Raw genomic sequence first — 23,807 nt, forward strand, 5'->3', positions numbered from 1 at the left:
AAGTATATTTGGGCCAGATTTGGCTTCCGTGGATCGCACTATCTTATCTTATAGGCCGGTTTCAAGGTTGACTTTATCAAATTTGATTCAATTGAAAAATGTTCTGTGATATTATTTGTGATACAGTAGTAAGATTGAAGAAAATCACATCTACTTTGATGAGGTCATTTTTACAAACAGCTCTGTGAAAAATTGCACGTAAGCTACATCTTCTGAAGAAGTCTAGAGAAAACTTATATAATATACTAATATAATGCCTTGAAATTCGAGAAGTCTTACCGGCTTTCAGCTTGAACTAATTTTTGCAGGTCGTGGGTAACGTTGATATTACTATTTTGGACGTCAACGACAATCAGCCAATGTTCGACCAAATCCGATATGAAGTCACGATACCTGAAAATGTTCCACTTGACACCGAAGTTTTCCGAGTTTCTGCGACAGATCCCGACACTGGACTCGGGGGAAAGGTGACTTACAGCATTGTGGAAGAGGTACGTACATTGTGGTAAAGTGTAGCACAGCGTTATTAACCTGACATCACGCTACTCATTCATAATTTTTTTGAAGGGACAGAAAATTTGCTACATTTTTAACTCAACCATAAGACTGGTAAAACCGCAAAACACAGTACTCACAGAGGGTACAATGTATTGATCTATCTACCTATACAAGTGATTTTCAGCCGGTGTTCCGTTGAACACTAGTGTTCCACGAAAGATAGTCAATATTCCTAAAAAAATTTATTAGTTTTATAAAACACCGGTCGAAAATCAAAATCACAAGAGCTTCGCATTTGTCTTTCTGTAATTCCTGCCCGAATATCAGTTTTTGCTCATCCAAACAGCCCCAGATATCGCACTGACTAAAACTGAACGTGAATAAACAGCTGTTGTCTTTTTTATTTTATTACATCATTATAAAATTTTGTTTGGTGTTCCGCTAGTCTGTTTTAATGCATAAAGTGTTCCGTGGCTCAAACAAAGTTGAAAAATTCTAATCTACGATTTAACGTCTCTTAGTCCCCGTATCGCGAGGGTTGGATCCCAATGAATGTTTACTTTTGTCTGGTGGCATTTCTCCATGCCAACCGGTGCTGAGGATCGACCGAAACGAGGTCTTCAAACCACAGATCTTCCCGGACATTGTCTAGCCAACGCATCTTTGGACATCCTCGAGGGTTATTCTCATGGACGCCAAAGGACTGAATTTTTTTCGGCCACGCGCGACTTCTTTCATACGTTGCAGGTGTCCGTACCAATGCGGCCTTCTGTCCATAAAATTAAAAATTGCTTCAAATTTTTACGTAAATCAAGAAGCCTAAAATGTCTTTGAAAAGCTCACCTACACCAAATGCAAGCTAATTAGACAAGTACAATGTCTGTAATTTTAAATTTTACAGCTGGTGATATTTAAAAACAGACATTGATTTGACAGCTTTCGAAAAGTCATTTCAGTGCAACTCTTGTCCCTAGGGTGGGTTTATTAATCATTCCTTGTCGAAGAAAGTAAAAGAAATTCCACTCTCAGGTGGTCTGTCTCATTGGTCATTGTTAAAAGAAAGATCGTCAACAGAACATAGGGCCTAGACAAATGACAAAACATTGTAATATATAGAAACCAAGTGATGCCATAACGGTTGCACTGGGTCGAGATCTTATTATAAAAGTTAATACCGAAGCAATACTTCCTCTAGTGAATGTAAACAACTAAAACTCAGAAAATAAAGATCATTTTCAAATGTTGTTCATCTGAACCATCCTACAAGATAATAACTTACAGCTGCAATAAAAAAACACACAGAATGTTGCAATTTTCATAATATCGCGAATGCCCTTTCAGGAGAGCTGTGCATTTGATGTGCAGTGATGGTGAGTTGGCATCTTTGATGAATGTTTGAGCAGGAAATCATTTGACGGCTTTGGTCAGGTTTCAATGCATGTTTCGCTTTCCAGGATGGACCGACGCCATTTCAAATTGATTTCAGAACCGGAATCATATTTTTGCGGGAGAATATCGATTACGAAAAAAACCCAATCTATCGACTTATTGTGGCAGCCCGCGACCGACATCCCACCAGGTATGACTCTAAGCTTCGTTTTCATTGTGATGAATCTGCTTGACTCATGGTCATTCCAAAAAATAAAATTGCATCACTGCTTTTGATTTGCAATATCAACATATTAAAGCATTTGAGCCCAATGTAAAAGGTATATGGTACTAACTCAGCCAGCAATTCAATTTTTTTGCATAGATTCAACGTCTTCAAACTTTTGAATTCCACAGACGTTTAAGCAATGTAACACCTAGATAGCAAAATCCTTCAATTTTACAGTTGCAGACGTTGAATCAACGCAAAAATTCCGGATTTTGTTGTCTGATACTGGACTGTATTGTTGACTGGAAAACTTAGCAAGGTCACGTTCATTGCTTAGCCTGATTTATAAAACATAAATAACGAACAGTCGTGTTTCAATTTCATGCCAAGCAATTCCAAAACAACGTACATTCAAGACCACGGTTGTAGCCTCATAGGCGTAAACTGTGAGGTAACATACATCCTTTGAGATGCGCTGCAAAACTAGCAAATATTTACGTGATATTCCAAGTATACTTTTTTGAAACAATGTAAAAGTAGATTTAATGATGGGCGTAAATTAACTCTAATTATTTAACTGCGTTCCCCCCTTTCAGGGCAATCCAAACCTACAAAATCCGTTAATTGCAGACGTTGAATCAATGCAGACGTTGAATTAATGTAAAAATGACGAATTTGTTGTCTGGGTTTTGTGTAATTGTTGAACGGGTCACGCCTATGAAATGCTTGTGTGCTTCTTTCAAATATTACCTACATCGTTTCGACATAGATTTACATAGAAATACGGTCATTTGAAGAGAAACTGTTGTTGTGGTTGTGGCGACGTGGTCTAAAGTTGGCAAAACGTCCATAAATCTTTTACTATGTTGCAAATACAAGTGCTATTAACAAAACTTTTATACGCCATTGCCTGTTTTGGCAAGGCTGTCAACCAATGAGGAGACTCTGTTGAATCTTTTTCTTTTTGTAATCTTGTGCAAGTTTTATCGTTATCATAAACGCGAAACTAATCATCGTCGAATGCCATGATCGCCTTGCTGAATTATTTTCACAACTGATAAAATTTAACAGCAAACGCACTGAAGCAGTATGAGAGAATTTGTCTTTTTATTTCTCATTCTTGTTGCTAATTAACCTGCATTCATTAACACCCTTTAAGGCAGCAAGCTTGGAGGCAGAAGTGCAGGTTGAGTGATATTCTCCACTGAAAGCACTTTTAAGTGATATTGTGATTTCAAAATTTTCCGTTCCCTTCAACGTACAGATCGATGGGACATTTTCATAATTCCCTTCATATGTTTTGAATAATTAATCACGATCTCTACAAAGAATAAAAACACCAACCACGGTCTCTACCATGCACCAGTCCCAATGTAAATAAAAGTCTCTCGCTTGAAATCCCTGTTGATCCAATGCTATGTTGCCAATGGAACTGAAGGGTGAAGCCTGCAAGAATAAACAGGCTTTGGACCACTTTGCGGGAGTTTCCGAGTAGAGAGAATTGCTATAAATTTCGCGTTTCATTGTGCATAAATGGCAACTCTGCATGAGTTTTTTTTTTTAAACAGCAATTGCAAAATGGCAGACTATATGATTTTTTAATACTTATACATCAAACATAGCTTGCTGACTATTGCAATATGGTAAATGCTAAGCGAATAAATTTATTATACAGTATTTCTAATATTGTATTTTTTCGTAGTTCTTTATCATCATCAGTCGTTGTGACAATTAAGTTAGAAGACGTTCAAGACTCAAGACCAGTGTTTCAAGAACTGCCTTATGATAGACGTATAGATGAAAACACACCTTTGGTAAGTCATCACTGTTTAGGACTTTAGCTAATAATACGAAAAGCCTGCAAAGCTTTGATCGTTTTGCACAGATACCAAATCACATTTTTCAACAAAAGATTGCGTCTTTATCTGTCCAACCCGCCAGTACAAAGGCCAAATCTTTATGATATATCTTCTAATCTGTTTTATTTACAACTTAACTTTTGCCCTAAGCATCATAAAAATTAACAATTGGAAGATAATATTTTTGATAGTCGACTTCAGTTTATTATCCAGTGGTACCACTACAACCTATTGCATACCCCTCACAAGATGCCTGTTTAGAACTTTATTTTAGTAATATCACTGCTTGTAGTTACTATAAATTTACTACAGTGGTTGTTGTTTACAACCAAACAAACAGCGTTATTTTTCTTCATTTAGCGTAAGCATATAAATTAATAAATTAATTTATTTTACAGAGAACAGTTGTTTTGACTTTAAAAGCGATAGATGGCGACAGAGGGCAACCGAACGACATTAGTTTTTCGTTTGTGTCGGGGAACGAGGAAGGAAAGTTTGCGCTTTCCACTGGGCTGATCAGGGTTGCTCATCGTATTGATCGAGACGCAGCTGGTAAATTTATGTCATATTTGATCTTGTTTTAAGTCTTTTCAACGTTTTTGAAAAACCAACTCACTCAAAAACAACATCCCTGCGTAAGCTTTTATCCTTTTAAAATGTGATTTTAAATGTTACTCAATTGATTTTCTGACGAGGACAAAAGTAATTGGTTAGTCAGATGCTATAAAATCACTAATGACTTTATCAATTTATACATTTCTTTGTTCAGGTCATTTTGTTCTTTTTGTACAAAAATTCAATATATAATTTATCCTTGAAATGGAAAGTTATTGGCTAACATAGGCTACAACCCTCTGTTTGCATAATTTATGATGTTTATAGTAATGAATCTCTTAGAAAAAAATCCCAAAAATATCTATGCTTATTTTGATCATATATAAAACACTTTTACAGCAATTTTTGTAATTAGCATACACGTCAAACTTAACTTTTTATCTTCGATTACTTTAATTTTTATCATAGCAAGTTGAAACTGAGGGCGTAGTTGTCTTGGGCCAACAGGAAAAATCCATATCTTAAATGCAAAACTTGGCTCAATGTTGTTTATATTTGGCGTCAAAATGGAAAATTTGTACTAAATTGTCGATTATAAACGTCTTTTTCGCTATATGTGACTTCTAACCTCCATCTATCTCTGATCCGGCCGCTAAGTGTAACATGTCAACTTATCAAAACACCTTTCGTAACCCAATGACCTTTTTGCTGTTTTCAACAGGTTTTCAAGGATTCTATCAACTCACAGTTCGTGCAACGGAGCTATCTACTAAAGGCTCAGAAGGTGGAGCATTCAGTGAGATAAGCTTTAGAATCTGGATCAACGACTTGAACGACGAACGACCTGTGTTTGAGCGCAAATTTTATCGTTTAGCATTATCGGAAAACACTCCTGTGGGGACTTCCTTGCCTATCACAATACCTGTGTCAGGTAAGGCTATGCAAATGTCCAGCGAGGAAAACCTATTTTCGCAATTGTTTTGACATGAAAACCAAACTTGAGAAGAAGGGCATATGTCGTACAATTCACAAAAAGTTAAATCATGTCGATACCTAAAAACTTCAGAACAAAAATAAGTAGGATAAACTATCTGCTGGTAAATGACTAATATTAAAAAATAAACTTTAAAGTTGGGGAATGAAGCTAATTACTGTAATTTTTTCAACCAGCGACGTATGAATGCATGTCCGCCCCAATAGCTCAATCTGATAAGCGCTAAGGGATCGGTTTTACACGAAGAAACTGCAAGACCACGTTAACATGGTTTAATTCTCGGGCTGTGCGATTAAATATCCCACTTCAAGGATAGCTTTTCATTCAGTGGCACTTGGTGAATTTACCGACAATAACAAGCGAAAGCTTCACTACGTAAAACTCGGTGACCGAGCCTGCGTCAGTGGTTCAAAGCCTCTATAAGCATGCGAAACTACCAGAATTAAGCTTCTAAAGAAGCTTTCTCAATGCGAGAATGAAAATTCCAACAATCATTCAATCCTAAGCTACCATCCTACAGAGTTTTTTTTTTTTTTCAGATCGCGACCAAGATGCCAATAGTGACGTGACGATGTCTGTGGACTGGCGCAACAACAAGTTCATCACTGTCAGCCCAGTCACTTTCCGACGTCAGGCAAACGTCACAATAATACTAACGAAAGCTCTAGACTTTGAGAAAAACCGTAAACGGGTGTTAAAGGTAACAACTTCTCAGACAGCAAAATCCGTGATTTTTACGTTGATTCGACGTCTGCAGACTTCTGAATCAATGTAAAAATTTTGACAGATTTTGCTGCCTGGGTTTCAGCAAGCATACTCTGTAAATACTAACAGTGAACCTAGGTAGAAAAAATTATTTTTTTTATACTTTTTGTTGGTGATAATAAATCCTTCACTGTAGCAGAAATTAATCTATAGTTATACATCAAATATAGTTATTACTATCTGAATCCTTAACAGCCTGTTTCACCTATACGGATCATCAGAAGTTCTTATTCAAATAGAATCTATAGTATACTATAATGTATAGTTATACAAATATATCTCAAATGCAGTAGTTAAGGTAACATTAAATTAATATAATTAATTTAAAGAAAGTAACTTAATTAAATTAGAGTAACATAAAATTAACTAAATTTTCATTGGCTTATTGATCATCACTCTTGAAAACCATTATCTCATCTGAAGCGTCAAGACAACTCTCTACTTTCATTTCACTGCACTGAAGAAATCCTTGCTTGATAATAATTTCTCACAGCATCCTAGACCAGGGGTCACCAAACTACGGCCCGCGGGCCGGAACCGGCCCGCGAACTGATTTCATCTGGTCCGCCACTTGCTGCGAAAACTACAACTGTTAAGGAAAAAAGTTACTAAACTTTTTGTAAAGGACTGACGTTGCTGTTGAGCTACACGGCAGCACCACCAGGCAGTCTACATGTTGGTTTTCTGTTTTTATCATTAGGCCACCACAAATGGGGACAGCTTAGGCCGAATGTGAAAAGATGTAATGTTTTTTCAAGAGCAAGATGCCCTGTAGTGTATCACCGCAGGAGATCACTTTTCCAGCAACCTTTCGATTTTCGTCACAACTTTGCTATTCCACCGCTGACTTTCTTATATATTGTGCTCGATTCAAGTCAATGGAGATTCTAAATAGTTGTATCTTTTCACAATTTGCATCCGGCCCGCAGCTGTTTTAATCTCGTAGCAATCCGGCCCTCAGAGAAAAAAGTTTGGTGACCCCTGTCCTAGACCATCGTGGCGCACAGTTTGGGACCTGATGATCCAGAACAGAACAATGCAGGCACCTCATTGCACAACAAAAACTCAAAAATCATAACACTTGTTTAAAATACATTCGAAGACGTAGAACCTACTGTACTTAAAAGTATCTTTCGTGTACTTTGGATAGCTTTTGTCTCTTAAAAGTAGCCTACTCGTTCTTGTAATTATTTGTTTATTTTCCACTATTTAGCTTGTTTTGTGTTTTTGTCCTTGAGCAAACGTTCCTTGATATCTATCGACTTAGAACGTTTTTTTACACTTGAGCTACTAATGTACGGACTACGGTCGTGTGATGTTGATTTTACAGTAGAAACTTTCATTTTTTGTTAAAAATCACTCACTGGGTTGATTTCGTATTCAGATATTTGCGAATGAGACAAACAACCCGAGACAATTCACTTCCTGTGACGTCAGAATAGACATTCTGAACGAAAACGACAACAGTCCAATTTTCAACCAAGTACACTACCAAGTGAACGTTTCGGAAAGCAGTAAGTAGAACAAGTAGAACTAGACCCAGGTCCTGATCCAGAAAGTAGCCTTAAGGGGGAGGGGGGATTCCAACAAAACACAATGAAGCGCAGGCCTACATTAATCCAACTTTGCAAATCCACCGTAAATAAAGTTATCTCTCTGTATTTTAGGAGGGCCAATCGCCCCTTCTTGGGTCCGCCACTGTCTAGACCTCATGACAAGCCCACTTTAACTTTTGAGCAAACAAGTATTTTATGTGAACCTGGTCATTCGAACACTTGTCTTTTACAGTTTCTCTAGATACCCCTGTTCTCCGTGTTCTTGCTGAAGATGCCGATGCTGGGAGATTTGGAAGGATCACTTATTCTGTTGAAAACAGTAGAGGAGAGATTGAAATCAACAAGAACAGTGGCGACATCAGACTTCTGAGGAAACTGGATTATGAAGAAAGCAGACTGAAACAGTACGTTTGTGAGCAGTGGCGTACGCAGGGGGGGGCCATTGGGCCATGGCCCCCCCCCCCCCCCCCCCCTTAAAAATGTTTTAGTAGTTAACGACGTAGATTAAGGCATTTAATATGTTTTGCATTGCTCTGTCAAAGCAATTACTGTAACAATGTTGTTTTATAGACTAAGCCAATACGAAATACATAGCCCAATCCACCTATACCCCACCCCAGGTATGCCAATGTAGCATAGTGTTCTGTAAGCCTATTATAGTGATTAGTGAGAGAGAAATGGATAAAGTCTAAACTAGGGATATCAATGGCCAGTGGCATAGCCAAGGGGGGGGGGGGTTGGGCGTTGGGGGTTACAACCCCACTTTGGCACGCGTGTGACGTCACGATATTGAGAATGATGCTTTCAGTCTCTTTATGCTTGGGAATGATGGTTTCAGTCTAAAAAAAACTTGCCTAATTTTAAACAAAACTGCATTAAAAGAGCGAGTTTTGCCAATACCAAACATCTCAGCCAGGAATTAACAACAAGAAAACACAGAGACTTAGCTTTATTTCCAAAAAATGCCGAAGAAAACATGATCTTATCCTTTTGCTATGCCACCTGACAGCACCATTTTACAGGAATATTTATACCCACATTTTTGTTGAAAATGCTCTCAGAATGCACCAAATTCAAAGTAATTTTTCAAAATTTTCTGGGGGAGGGCCCCCAGACCCCCCGCCGCTGGGTGTCGTTTTAGGCGAAAATGCCGTCGGGCTTCGCCCGCCGGTCGTCGAAACCCTCCCTTTCAAAATTCTTGGCTACGCTACTCTCAATGGCCCCCCCCTTGAGAAAATCCTGCGTACGCCACTGTTTGTGAGCATTCCAATGATCAATCTGTATCCTAATAACATTGTAGTTTGTAGATATTATCATACAATGAATAATAAAATCATATGTATTTATAATAGTAAAACAATGAAAACTATTAATACAGTACTACAAAAAGTGCTCAATGCCAAGCAAAAAGTCAAAGCAGAGCGACCTAAATCAATTCTAATTTTCCTAAAGACGACATGACCACGGTTTCGTGTGTTCTCACAGTTATTATTGATTTGATTTATTTATAATAGTATATGCTATCAATATGGTTAAATATATGTTATACTGATTGCATTAAAAGTACCATACAACGATAATTTTGTCTCTTTCTAGTTTCAGAACTTGATTTTGCGTTTTGACTATGTTTAGATACGTTATTACTGCGAAGGATTCTGGGCCATCTCCTCTCAAAGCAAGATCTTTGGTAACCTTCAACGTCATGGATGAGAATGACAACTCACCGATTTTTTCCAATAAACTTTCAGACGTATTTGTCCGTGAAAATACTACACAAAAACGTATTGCCACCATCAAGGTAATGTATAGCAACGATTATAATAATGGTATTGTTATAAGGTGTCGCTCTACAACTGCTAAGGTCGTTTCGCGACAAGGCTCATGTTTAGTATCGTATCAGAGTTGCGATGTCGCCACATTATTACCCGATTTATCCTCACTGAGTTATGTAAAAAGCACACACTCGGTATCCTTTTTTCTTTGGTGCGACCCGACTTGGAATCGATCCCAGACCCACCAGCACTAGAGCCGACGACGGTAACCACTCGGCCACTGAGCTGGTGTCCATCGCATCTTTGCCGATGCATCTATTCTTTCATTGCTGAATGCGGCGCATGGACCAAATTTGGTGTCATGTTTACGTTACAAGTCTTTGGTATGACCCTACAGGGTATCGAACATCGCAGTTACCGACCCAGGGGCGGCACTCGATCCACTTAGCAAGCTACCACCACACACTAAAATGATAATAAAGGCAATTTATGAGAATTTTGTATGTGTGATGTCCATCAGTCCATGAGCTTATTACTGCACACGGTGGTTTAGTTACTTTAAGTTATTAGACAAGTCCACTCATAATTAAGGCTGTTGAGTCGGAATCGCGAAGTTGGAGTTGGTCCTTTGACCTTTCAAAATTAAGGAACCAGGGTCGAGCATTTTTGACTCCAGTTCTACAGTCGTGATCGTAATATCCTTCGCAGACACCGCAATCAAACATCAGCTTAACAAAGTTCAGCAAATTTGCTATTCAGTTTTATGTTTTGATATTTTTGTCATTATTTTTGTTTGTGGGACTAAGATAAATTACAATAAGATTTCTTCCCATGAGAAAATGTTACGTTTTAACAAGATTTCTTTAGGCAACGGATGCTGATTCTTATCCGAATAATCTCATTTCTTATTCCTTGTCGGGAAAGCCTATGAGCAGACATTTCTCTCTAGATACAGAAGACGGAGTAGGATTTCTAAACTTAGACGGTAATTGCTGAGCTACAATTTATACTAGTAGTCAACTGATATAGCTGGGCTACTACTGATCTATATTGTAAGTAGTTTTTTATTTTAAATATTAACATTTTAAATGATGGTTTGGTCTTTGAGTTTTAGAAAATTGTCATTCTTAAAATAAAATATTTAATAAGCCACTAGGAAATTTACGCTCTGTGTACCATTTCAGAACCTTTAGACTATGAGTCAATTGAAGGGGGCTCCTTTGACCTGACAATAACCGCGATCGATTCCGGTTTCTTGCTCACGAGTACAAGTCTTAAGATTAATGTGGAGGATATGAATGATCATACACCGACATTTGAACAGATATCAAATGTTACTGTGAGAGAGGTAAAACTATTTTTTAAAGAGTTGTAAAACCTAAAGTTATTTTTTCAGCCTCTTGTTATCCCCCCTGTACATCCCGCCGGGGCGGGCCACCGCAGTCCTACGGGGCCAATGCCTTTAGACCTCTAATGGTGTTCACACGGTTTTAGATATTTTCTTACAAATAAGTATGTAATTTTAACTATTATAATCTTACTTAGCAGTGATTCGTCATTTCGACCCCTTTTCTAGTTACACTACTCATAACTTACAAACTATTATATACATAGGAGCAAAATGGTTGGAACACCTGGTTAATTTAATCAAAAAATAAAGAGCTCAAAATGTAGATACCAAACTCATGTTCAGCAAACAAACGTTTCGAAAACTATTCTGTCTTCATCTTCAGTGTTATAACTTCATATTCAACTAAAGAGCACTTATTATAACTATTAACTTGTCAAAGTAAATGACAGCATTTTAGAAATCAAATGTTAGAAACATAGTCACAGCAGTCTATTGCAAACTTTGGCCTAACCTATTACTTTTCTTAGCTTTTGTTCTATGTTATAAAATTACTGTAAAAATATCTGAAAATAAGCTTTGAAAAAGTATGAGTGAGGTGATTTAATTATTCTGATTCTTTTATGGGTGAACGACTGAACGTGTTATATGATTGTTCGCTTCATCATGTGGCGATTTCAGAATATCGGCGGGGGCATGCTTGTTTCATCCATTCGTGCTGACGATCTTGATTCGGGAAAAAACGGCGAAGTCAGTTATTACGTCACAAGCGGCCAAGAGCGTTTCGGTAAGAATCATCCCAAACAGCCAAATCCGTCATTTTTATATTGATTCAACGTCTGATCAATGTCAAAATGACGGATTTTGCTGTCTGGATCCCTCCAAATCGATTTACAGCTTGATACATCAGTTGAGAATTCAACCTGGCTGTGGTCTGACTTTCAACTCACTACCTTCCAAAATCACATCATGAGAAGCATGACCAACAAAAGGTTACTTGATCACACAAAAATAGAAGATCTTCTAACTATGACAAAACTACATCCAATTGCAGCAATAATAAAATCAAAAGTTTTAAAACTGTTTGGCCACACTAAAAGATCGCAATTCGGAATCAGCAAAGTTTGCACAGAAGGCAAAGTAGAAGGAAAAAGAAAACGTGGCAGACAACCAAAACGATGGCAAGACAACATCCAATCATGGATCGGACTCAACTTGACGACACTGTGCGAGCCGGCTCAAAATCGCCACTCTTGGAAGCAAATAAGCCATGTTGATGCGCAATCTGCCGCAGGCGGAGATAACGACTGATGATGATGTGGTCTGAATTTGAGAATAAACGAATTCATTTTATCCTTTCAAGACAAAGTATTTCAACTGAGCGAGCTCACTGGAGACATCACAACGAAGCCGGGAACGTCACCAGATTATGAAGATATTTCACTTTTTGAAATTGTCGTCACTGCTCAAGATGGTGGAATCCCTTCTCTGTCGGTAAGCAAAGAGCTAAGACCACTAAAACATTGTCTTTGATATGTGTTCTGTTTCAAACTTAAAGTTTATCAATTTAAAACCGAATTTTGCAACTACCGTTTTAGATTTAACTTTGTGTCATGTCATTCGCCAGGATAATTTTCTTTTAATTATATTGGTTTGTTTTCTTGTGATAGCGAACTTGACTTGCTTTTAATAAGCGTCGTAGCAACATTAATATGTCAAAGTTAATGAGACAAACTCATTAACTTTAGGATAGATTAATGACATGTATTGCTTGCACAAAGTGATTCATTGATTAGACTTCCAGAAGAAAAAACTAATTTTTCTTTCTTTTCTTTTGATAGCGAGAAGTTCTGTAGGCCTACCACATTTCATATTTTCTTTTGATCTTAAAAATAACTTTTGTTCATCCAGGTGTCGCAGTCTTTGCAAATAAGCGTCATTGACGTGAACGACAATGCACCTGCTTTCGACAAGACCGTCTACGAAGCAACTGTGGACGAAAATACGCGATTACGCGATTTTCGCGTGACAGCCACCGACGACGACAAAGGTTTCAATGGCGCTGTTAGATATTTTATAACCAATGGTGAGTCCACATTTTGGTGCCAGCTTATATGAAAAGTTCCACACAATAGCTTTTTTGCTTTTTTGGGAAAGTTGACATCCATGCTTCATCTTTTTTTGGCATAAATTTCGGCACATTGGCAATAGTTGGCGTTAGTTAGTCAAGTTTCATCTGCCGAATTCACATGATTTTTTGTTTTATTTTTTGTTAAAAATACAATTCTGATTAAGCTAGATCCCTGTTTTGGCTTGCAATACAACTATAGAAAATACAAAAAAATAAAACCTTGTGATAACCATCTGATTAAAGCTGGAAGTTCTTATGGCCAAAAGGGATGGTTTGAAGCTACCTTTGGTCTTGCTTTAAACGAAAAAAAAAAACCATAAAACTTGAAAGTATTTTTATTCTAAAATCTGCTAAAAATGTGCACGAATGAAGAAGTTTTTGAATATAAGTGTTCTGTCGATTTTTATTCGGTTGCGTTGCATGTTTTGTAGGAAATACTGGAAACGTTTTTGACATTCATGACGTCACCGGCTACGTCACAAACAGAAGGAATTTAGATTACGAACAGCTCGGGCCGAAAATTGAACTTGAAGTAACAGCGGAAGATAGGGGAATGCCAAAGCGGAGTTCGACTGCTCAAGTGAATATAATCGATTACTATCTTTACTGTATGTGCAACATCGAATTGGATACAGTAGCGGATTTAGGAAGTGGGGCGATTCCTCCCTCCCCTAAAATATTAAAATTAATCTTATTCACGGTGTATTTGAAAAATCAGATTAATCTAGATCTACAAATCATTGTGGTTTGTTAAAGCCCCCCCCCCCCCCCCTAAAACTACTTGCTTGATCCGCTTCTGTCTGGACAGGCACTTTTTCGCATATCAAGAATGTGTAGAAGTGTCTGTCTTGCGAACCAGCACCACAGCTTCGCAGTTGTTACTACATGATATGGTGATATCTTGTCTGTAAATATGGTTCGCCATTCTTGAATGACTAGAAACACAGTTTATTTTAGACCAAACCTTGCACGACGAACTGTCAAAATTCCCTGATGTAATGACGACTTTAAGCTAGACCTGAGCGTTCTATGATTCTTGCTCAGAATAATTATTTTCAAATTGGTTCTTGCTCAGAATACTTATTTTCAAATTGGTTCTTGCTCAGAATAATTATTTTCAGTTGGTTCTTGCTCAGAATAATTATTTGGAAAGAAGCTGTGTTTTCCTAAAAATTATTACTTGATTTATTTCTGACTAATCTGCAATCTGTCGGTGGGATCGCGCAACGGACAGGGCGTTAACTTTCCAATTATACAAACCTGGTTCGACTCCGGCTTAGGTTGTTGAAAATACCGCTCACCTTTACCTAGGGTGTGATAAATTGGGTGGGCATAATTGCTGCAAGAAAGGCGGCCGAGAAAAAGGAACTGGCCACCCTACTCTCCTTAGTGCCGAAGGCTTAGAACATTGAGAATGTTATTTTCTCATACTTTTTTAAATCTGCAACAAAGTGTTACTATTGCTAGATTTTGTATCAAAGTCCTGAATTTCTTATCTGGTGAGAGAGGGGGTTAAACAATTTTTATTTGTGAATTATTAAGTATCTTTGTAGTTGCAGTAAGCATTCAGCATCATCACTCCTTTCAGATTGTGATAAACATAGTTGATGTGAACGACAATGCGCCAGTCTTTCAAGGATCTTCCATCAGTTTCCGTGTAATGGAAAATACAGTGGGCTCCACTGTGGGGCCTGTTGCAGCCAGTGATGCTGATAGTGGGAGAAACGGAAGAATTGTTTATTCAATAACAGAAGGCAATGTTGAAGGTGGGTTGTTGTCGTCCTATCTTGTGGTTATTATGTAGCTTTCTAACGACAATGCAAATATGGAATATCTTTGACCCTTTAAAATTTATAAAAACAGGTTTCTTGATCTAATTATCATACGCCATTGTGTCATGCAGCCTACTATTCTTCCGAGAAAACGCGTTGAATGCAAACGTTGTGCTTCAAAAGTACAGAACTTTAAGTATAACCAATCAAACACACAAAATTTTCACTCCTATGAGCATGAAGAGTTGATTTTTAGGACGCTTTAGCATCTCTCCTCTGGAGGGGGAACTGCGGGTCACCAACAGTATAGAGCTGGACAGAGAAGAACAAGAGATGTATAACCTGACCGTTCGTGCCACAGATTCTGGGTCTGACCTTCTCACCACTACGGTAGGCCTACTATCTGCCGCAAGTTTGGCTAGCTAGTGCCTTATTTACTGTACAATGTACATGTTTCATAGAATCAATACGTGTAGTTTAATCTAACATGTTTGGAGAAATCAAAAACTTGCTTAGACCTAATCGTTTAATTTTGGTCAACTAGATTTAGAAGTAGGCTATCAAAGTCCCAAGTGTTCTCATGGGAGTTTTGGAAAAAAATTCCCACGATATTCAAGCACTGTCTGATATGTCCCTAATACAATAAATATAGGCTACTGGGTACAAATCGTTTTAATTTTTGCTCCATCTATTGAAGATTGTTGTAACTGTCATGGTGGAAGACATGAATGACAACTTGCCAGAGTTTATTGATCTACGAAAAGAATTGAGTTACCCAGAGAACAAAATCGGCTTGGCCATTTACCGACTATCGGCGAACGACAGAGACCACGGCAGCTTCGGGGAGATCGAATATTCAATAGACAATGACGACGGGACGTTTGTTGTGCACCCCCAGGTTAGATGTTGTGCACCCTCAGGTTAGATGTTGTGCACCCTCAGGTTAGATGTTGTGCAGTTTCTTGTTGTCAGTCTGTAGGAGGTGATGAATTAACTAAAATGACTTTTTTTTGTATGACTTAAAATTCCTTTCTTCGGATTTCTTTTATTTCTCGAATTAAGTGTCTAAGTGAAAAGATTCGATTTATTCTTAAACAAAAATTTAGTTTAGGGCGCTTTTTCTTTATAACATATTATATGCAGGTCGATAGGCATACAATCACGTTATCAAATCTAAAGCTTGCCTTTCTGCTCTTTTACAGAGGCATTGTCATGTGTAGCAATAAAACGTACTTGCTGCTTTTAGACAGGGGTCATTGATCTTGTCAAGTCATTGGACCGTGAAGTTATTGACAAATACACTTTGCGGGTGACTGCAAGGGACAATCCAAGAAGTTCAAGAGATTCTAGAAGCGCGAAAGCGTCTTTGGTGGTTGGTGACCTGAATTTTCTGTCAGAAATGTTTTTTGTAGCTTTAGTCTGTTTCATAGTTTTATCCAATTAATGCATTATAATTATGTGAGCTTGTACTTTGGGATATTTGTGAATGTTTTAGCCTATATGAACGTAAAATAAGATAAATTTTATTTTGTGATTTATCTAGCTTTTATAGATCTATTTCTAGAACGCCATCCAAGAATATTAGCTGAGAACATATTTTCCATCTTCGCACAAAATTTACAGTTTGTAGCCTAATTGTCACTCATAACAATTCGATGAAAAAAATCCACTAATTTTGTACTATCAATCATTCAGCTGACTGTCGATGACCTAAACGATGAAAAACCAAAGTTTGTTGGTTCGACCCCATACCATGCTTCAATACCTGAAAACTCCCCTCCAGGAAGTCCACTGGTGTTTACAGTAAGTTACACACAGAGATGGGCGTGATCTTGATCTTGAAGATCACTTTTTTTTTGGTGATCTTGATCTAAGATCACTTTTTTTTGTGTGATCTTGATCTTGAAGAACAATAAGATCAAGATCACTTTAAAATTGAATTTTACTTCTTAGATGGAGGCATTTTTTTAGAACTCGTACTGTACTAAGAAGTTAGTGGCAACTACTAACATTAAGCCACTGTTAATATGATATGTGCCCAACAAAAGACGATTTAAAGTCTCCATCTAATTTGGTCAGTGTTGCCATTTCAAAATTGAAAAAGTTTTCTGTGTTGGTCATAATAAAGAAGTCAACTTCCGTGTACTTTATGTTGACGCATAATAAAAAATGATTTAATTTTGTTCACAATTTCCAAGTGCGAATTTTAAAGAAATGTTTGCTTTCTTTGACCCAATTTTAGATGTTTCAAAAGTCTAGAATGGCGGTGTTAAAAAATCTGGATTCTAGCAAACTTTGGTCATGTAAAGTGGTTTATTGCAGCAAATCAACCAGACCAAGACTTGTTTAGGGTCTGAGTATGGAGCGGTTTGTCGGACCGCAAACCTCTGAACTTTTTTGATAGCAGACAACAGTATCAATGTTACCAGATGGGTAAATGGTGCCATAAACATTGACATAATACAGTAAAAGTTAAAACTACTTCATAACACGAATAAAAACTCCCACATGAACCAGACAAAAATTTGGTAAAAAAGATGCTGTTCAAAGTTTATTTTTATTTATTTATTGTAAATAAAAAAGTATAAAACTAATTGCAAATTTTGCGACTTTTTCGAAACTACTGTAATTAACCTCGGCTTTGGGTGTGACGTTGCGATTCTACGCAAACTACGTCAACAATTGATAGGCCTAATAGCAACAGTCACTAACTTATTACAATTCTTAGGTCAGCGATCGAGTAGTTAAAAGTAAAAGTTAGCAATACCAACTATATACCTTTACCCAGGTTGCTCATAGTAATTAATTTTTGCAACATCATTGATCAAAAACTTCATTTTTTTTCAAGTAGCCCATGAAGTAGCCTACACAAAAAGTGATCTTGAAAGTGATCTTGATCTTCAAGATCACGATCTTGATCTTGAAGATCACATAGTTTGGTAATCTTGATCTTGATCTTCAAGATCACCTATTTTTGGTGATCTTGATCTTCAAGATCACCAATACTGGTGATCTTGCCCATCTCTGGTTTAACATCAATAGGTTTACCTAGCCCGGCCTAGAAGTATCATTGCTAAGCCAGCAAATTAATACGTTCTTTGACGTTGAAGTGTACAGTTCAAAAAAGTAGGCTACTGATCTGTTGTTTGAGTGTTTGACCTATTAAAGGAGGTTATGATTTAACAGCAGTCAACAACGTAGTGCACGTATGCAAAATTCACAAGTTTTTCTCCGTTAGCAACGAAACTGTTTACAATATTAAGCTGAGCTCTTAAAGCTGATATGGTACTTCGCAATGCACAAAGTTTTGTTCCAGTTTCCAATGCTACTCAATACTTGCTTTTTGCTTTGTGAAAGTATTTTTAACGTTTGCTATTTGCATTGTTGCTTGGTATCATTTGTTGAGATTTAGACGCAAGGTTTTATCTTTTTGGCCACATCATGAATATACTTATTTCTCCAGTCTGATCCCATTCTTGCTTTTGATGCTGATGAAGGAGAGAACGCAGTTGTGACGTATACCATTGAAGGAAAGTTGTCGTCGTATTTTTCTATCAATCCCGAAAGTGGAGTTTTGCACACAACAACAAGTCTTGGTAAGTAGACTATTGTAATCTAGTTCAGGCTTAATATGACATAAAAAACAATCAGCAAAACAAACTAATAAGAATAGCCTACTTTAAAGCTAAAGACCAATAAACTAGGGTGACCAATATTTTCTTTACCAAAAACAAGACACGTTTGTAATATCTAATATTTATATAGAATACAGCTACCTACATGCTGTTCTCCATCGTCTCTATACTGCACACGAAAAATAAGAGCACAACATTGTAGTTAAACTCTATGCTTTTTTAAATTAATAAATTTTATTAACAAAAAAATAAACCAGACAAAAGGTTAGGTTATTATACGATTTAATTGCCCACTTTAGTCTATAAAAATTTGGCCGTTTTCTTAATTTGTTTTTATCGTTGGCCTATGTGCTTTTAAAAATATCATAAAAGTTGTTCTATGTTGTATGAATGGAATCACACACAGTGTTTTTTTTTAAGGTGTTTTGGGGGACCGAAACGGTCCCCCAAATTTCTCGAGCGGTTTCCCAAAATTTGGACTTGCAACTACAGTAGAAAAGTAATGGTTGTTTCTCGCTATGTCTTGTCGATAATACGAATATAGCCTACGATCAATAGTTCACGTCCGGAAAAAAGAATAAGTGGAGGTACAGCTAACAGCTGAATCAAAGAGTTATTCACAAAAGAAGTGCACCTTCGATACTTGTCAATGTTTATTTCTGATTTATGGCGTATAATGATCAGTTTTTACGTGTGGAAACATAACAAGCAGAAGCTAACAAGCACACTTTGTTTGATTGTGCAGCAAACTTGTTTGGCGGTTGTGTTGGGCGGGCTGTTTGGTCACTGGCACAATCATTTAAGCTGTGCCTTGTCGAATAATTCATTTTATGTTGCGTTGATTGTATGTAGTTATGGCTATTTTTTGGTATTTAAATGAAACACTTGCGGTCTCTTAAAACTACTTAGCGGTCACCCAAACCAAACCTTAAAAAAAAACCTGATCACACACTAGCGCTAATATAGGCTACTATAACTAGCATCATCGAATAACGGTTCAGTAGAGTGAAAAGCGTAAATAATTTTATCGCTGTGATGTCATATTACATTGTAAGAAGTCTGCGATAACTTTTATTACGCAGTTAAGTGATAGGAGTTGGAAGTGGTCTGATGATTAAGCGGTCCTCTAACTAGATATTGCTATCTGGAGAGCTGTTCTTCAAAGTTGTCTTTAAAAAGCTTAAGTTTGGTTAGTTTTTTTACCAATCTCGCACTCACAGACCGGGAATCATTGAGTGAGGGTACCATCGACCTGACACTGCGGGCTTCAGATGTCGGTGGGCTCTCTTCTGAAACGGTTGTCATGGTCACCGTCACTGACGTGAACGACAATGCGCCAAGATTTAAGTCACGCCGACTGGAGAACGTCATTCTTGAAACTGCTCAACCGGGTCACGTGGCCGCACGCATGACTGCATCTGATCCTGATCAAGGTTTGAACGGTCAAATTTTCTACCGAATCCGAAGTGGAGCTTATGATAAATTTGCCATCAATCCTGACACGGGTAAGTTTAAACGGACAACTGATAATTGCAGTAACATCTAAACTAGCTGATTTTCTCTACCGACAGAGTGCCCTATAGGAGATTTTCGATCTAAGCTAAGTCTGACTACTGAATGTTCTTTTCTGTGTCCCAACGAAAGAAGTTGTCGAGAGGTGAAATGATTTGTTACTCATAAAAAAGGAGTTTCACTAACTACGGTACTACACCATATAAGCCAGTGTGAATGTGTTCATAGGGATTGTAGATCATAGGGATGCGAAACTTCATCCGCTTTTGGCTTATCCGCAACACTAGAAGGGTTACGTTTTTTTGTAATTTACAAAATATTTTACTTTTTATGGGTTATATAAGAAGAGTGAAGTTGGTTTTAAAGTAATTTAAGGTTTTTAGTTGAAAGCAAGCCAGCAGTAAAGCGTAAAAAAATTGTCAAATTGGCAATTGACCCTTCTAATGTTGTAGGAACAACGGAGTTGCGCGTCCCGTAATGTACCGTCCCTAATGTGTTCAGTTCACTTCAGTCCATGTGAATTTAAAATGTTATCGTTCGTTCACAGGAGGAGGGGGTCCAAGGTGTACATACTTTCAGACTCGAACCCAGAATAATATTAGGGGCCCAAAATTATTCCAAAGGGCTCAAAAAATGATAAACAAACATCATATTCTGTTCCCAAACAAAACTTCGTTCCTAAACTCTTCATCAAATTTTCCGATAATTTAGCTGATGATCCACTGGGATGCACGGTGTGACAAAACATTTTAAATAAAGTAAACAATATCACACCAAATCAGAAAAGTCGGTTTATTTAAATACAGAGCTTTCGCCACACAAGTGTGGCTTCATCAGTATAAACTTATTCAAATAGAGTTGCATGGACAGACGTACCGTCTTCAGGGCTTCTCAAACTTTTTTGTTCTGCGACCCCATTTTGAAAAATATATTTCTATGCGACCCCATTTATGTATTTATTTATTTACATCAGACTCAACATGGTCCATTTTACAATCAAACATAAAATGTAGAAACAAAGCAGATACTCAACTCCGAAGAGCTGAGTTGCATTGTACCACATACAAAGATTGATAGTAACAGTCTGTTGGCATTATTTCATAAATTTATTGATTGGAAAACAAGTTACATCGTGTTACAAACTGGTATAATTTTTTACGAATGAGAGCTTGAAAAGTTGTGGTATTGTTATCAACGAATGCAGAGGTGATGCTGCGTCGTCTCTGCAGATTAAACAACATTCTGCAACAATTATTGTATCCAACACGTAAGCGATTATTACTGGATGAAAGATAGTTGCACCATAGTTGACAGCTGGCATAAAAGGCATACAATAGGAACGAAACAACACATTTTTAACAGCAATCGAACATTTGGAAAACCTTGCTTTTAACATGTTTCCAGCACAATACAACGACCGTAATTGCCGTTTCGTGTCTTCATCATCGGATAGCAAGTCGTTAATTATTACTCCTAAATATTTCACTAGGTCTCAAAGCAGATACGTTTTTCATTTAAATATATGATCGGATTAAAGTCAAGTTTCAACATCTTGGATTTAAATAAAACACCAACAGTTTTGTTGCAATTAAAGTTTTGTTGCATTATGGGGACATCCACGTTAATGACAGTAAAACGGATCATTTTGATCATTATATTTTCTTTTTCTTTCTGACTTATCAATTGTTTTCTTTGTGCTTGCAATTGTTACCGCATGAATCTAGGGAACCTAACTACTGATCCATAGTCAATTAATCTTGTAACTGCTTTAAACTTTAGTCTACGTTCCTTCAGAAACTAGTTGATACGCTACTCTGAAATCATAATGCGAGCGGTAAGGTTACTTTTGGTCAGCACATTACAGCAATGATAGCGTAACAATGCATCAATTGTTGCGATTGATTATATTTTATCGTTCGACAGTTCGCACCGACGGTTGCGGTCAATTGACATCATGGCAAGACTACAACCCACCGGCACTAGAATTTCATTACGACCCCAAAATTTCATTACGCGACCCCATTTGGGGTCGCGACCCATAGTTTGAGAAGCCCTGGACTCTAGTTTACCAAATTCTATTTGAATAAGTTTATACTGATGAAGCCACACTTGTGTGGCGAAAGCTCTGTATTTAAATAAACCGATTCTTCTGATTTGGTGTGATATTGTTTACTTTATCATATTCTGTGTTGCTAGTTTTCATCTTAAGGATTTCCACAAAATGGTATTCTATGCAATGGTTTTTGTTATAATATCCAATGTTTTACGAAACTCACAATGCAAAATGCAAATAGATTTGTTGACTAAAATTTTGAGCATTGCCACGTGGAATCCGTGATTTTAGAGCTACTTGCTTCATCTTGGGCTAATACAAAAGACATGGGCAAGATTGCAAAAGCGATAGATTTTTCTCAAATTGGTAGACTTTGCGTTTTTCAGGCATCATCTATCTTGCACCCGGACAGTCTTTGGATCGTGAGACGAAGTCCTTGTACAAGTTAACGATTGTGGCAACCGATCACGCTCCAGTGAACACGCTTTCAAGCACAGCTGTTGTCATCATTGAAGTTGATGACGTCAATGATAGCAGACCCAAGTTCACAACAAACTACCAAAAACTACCGGTACTTTTGCATGTAGATAAATTACTTGCAGTAGATTATCAACACAACCAAATTTTAAAGGCTGTTGTTGGTTGTAATGTTTCACAATCCTCTGTGGAGTGATTAAATGGTTACGAAGCTGATTTTCGGGTTTACCAAACTTTAAAGTTTTACATTGCAAAGGAAAACAGTTTATGCTTTTCGACACGCTTATTGAACCATCTAGTCTCTGTTTTTTTGAGAGCAATTTTGTTTTTGCAGATTGGTCAAGATTTTCATCAATGTTGCTCTCCTGGGGTGTTTAAAAATGCTTATGGGCAACTCTTATGGGCATATTTTGTTTGCAGATTCATGAAAACTCGGCTGCTGGTACCATCATTGCAAAGCTGACTGCTACTGATGACGATCTTGATTCGGATCTCATGTTCACCATGACGTCAATGTCGATATATGATGTGGAGCAGAGACAGATTGTATCTGACGCACCAGTTGATGACGTAGCCCTCACGGACAATGACGTCATTTTGAATTGGTTCAGCCTAAATGCGACAAGTGGAGAAGTTAGCCTGGCATCTGTTAATAAACAGGTGAAATGGCAACCCTGGCTGTGGATGATAAATCTTAAATCCACAACATGTTTAGTTAATTCTGTAATAAAGCAAAAAATTGTAATTTAAGTTAGAGTTTATAGTCCTAATTACAACATATTTACAGTACTTAATCCAAACGGGAATTTGATTTTAGGTAACAGCAACAGTGGATAGGGAAATTTGTTCCAAGGTCTACCTCAATTTCATGGTGCGTGACCAAGCCTCGGCGTCCGAGGAAATGGCCAATGCTTTGCAAAAAATGACATTACAGGTGGGTGTAAGAAACATAACCTGTGTAGTTGTATCCTTTCGTATGAACATTACCTCAATATTTCATGTACAGACAGTAAGTTAGCTGTTCTTGTGGTATGTCAACTATTGAGATATTAGGACTTAGATTTTTTCTCCATTGTTCCGTTTATCCGATAAGTGCGCTTCTATGTCATTAGCTGACCTGTTGACTTGCTTGTTCAATTCAGTCAAGATTATTTAGTGTTTTTTAAAAAGTAAAGCAATGCAAAGAGTGGTGAAAAAACGTTTACAGAAGTAATCAATCCGAAGAAAAAGGCAAATTTTTTGTCAATTCTGAACAATTTGAAATCAATGTTTAATTTGCAAAT

General features: G+C 37.4%; 1 protein-coding gene across 1 annotated transcript in view; it reads left to right on the top strand.

Annotated features, from left to right (window-relative positions):
• Nucleotides 1–23,807, top strand: part of LOC145769132 (cadherin-23-like) — a 77,219-nt gene that overhangs the window by 2,045 nt on the left and 51,367 nt on the right. The window contains exons 4-28 of the mRNA XM_082580725.1: nt 309–491; nt 1,953–2,077; nt 3,798–3,909; nt 4,353–4,506; nt 5,231–5,440; nt 6,043–6,203; nt 7,653–7,782; nt 8,057–8,228; nt 9,457–9,622; nt 10,464–10,581; nt 10,781–10,944; nt 11,626–11,731; nt 12,308–12,438; nt 12,856–13,030; nt 13,507–13,655; nt 14,664–14,841; nt 15,104–15,237; nt 15,545–15,745; nt 16,094–16,219; nt 16,543–16,650; nt 18,311–18,443; nt 19,703–19,987; nt 22,434–22,618; nt 22,945–23,184; nt 23,342–23,458. Coding sequence (XP_082436851.1) covers nt 309–491; nt 1,953–2,077; nt 3,798–3,909; nt 4,353–4,506; nt 5,231–5,440; nt 6,043–6,203; nt 7,653–7,782; nt 8,057–8,228; nt 9,457–9,622; nt 10,464–10,581; nt 10,781–10,944; nt 11,626–11,731; nt 12,308–12,438; nt 12,856–13,030; nt 13,507–13,655; nt 14,664–14,841; nt 15,104–15,237; nt 15,545–15,745; nt 16,094–16,219; nt 16,543–16,650; nt 18,311–18,443; nt 19,703–19,987; nt 22,434–22,618; nt 22,945–23,184; nt 23,342–23,458 — 3,963 coding nt within the window. The remainder of the gene's footprint in view (nt 1–308; nt 492–1,952; nt 2,078–3,797; nt 3,910–4,352; nt 4,507–5,230; nt 5,441–6,042; nt 6,204–7,652; nt 7,783–8,056; nt 8,229–9,456; nt 9,623–10,463; nt 10,582–10,780; nt 10,945–11,625; nt 11,732–12,307; nt 12,439–12,855; nt 13,031–13,506; nt 13,656–14,663; nt 14,842–15,103; nt 15,238–15,544; nt 15,746–16,093; nt 16,220–16,542; nt 16,651–18,310; nt 18,444–19,702; nt 19,988–22,433; nt 22,619–22,944; nt 23,185–23,341; nt 23,459–23,807) is intronic.

Source organism: Aplidium turbinatum, chromosome 4 (assembly GCF_918807975.1).
Source record: "Aplidium turbinatum chromosome 4, kaAplTurb1.1, whole genome shotgun sequence".
NCBI classification, from domain to species: Eukaryota; Metazoa; Chordata; class Ascidiacea; order Aplousobranchia; family Polyclinidae; genus Aplidium; species Aplidium turbinatum.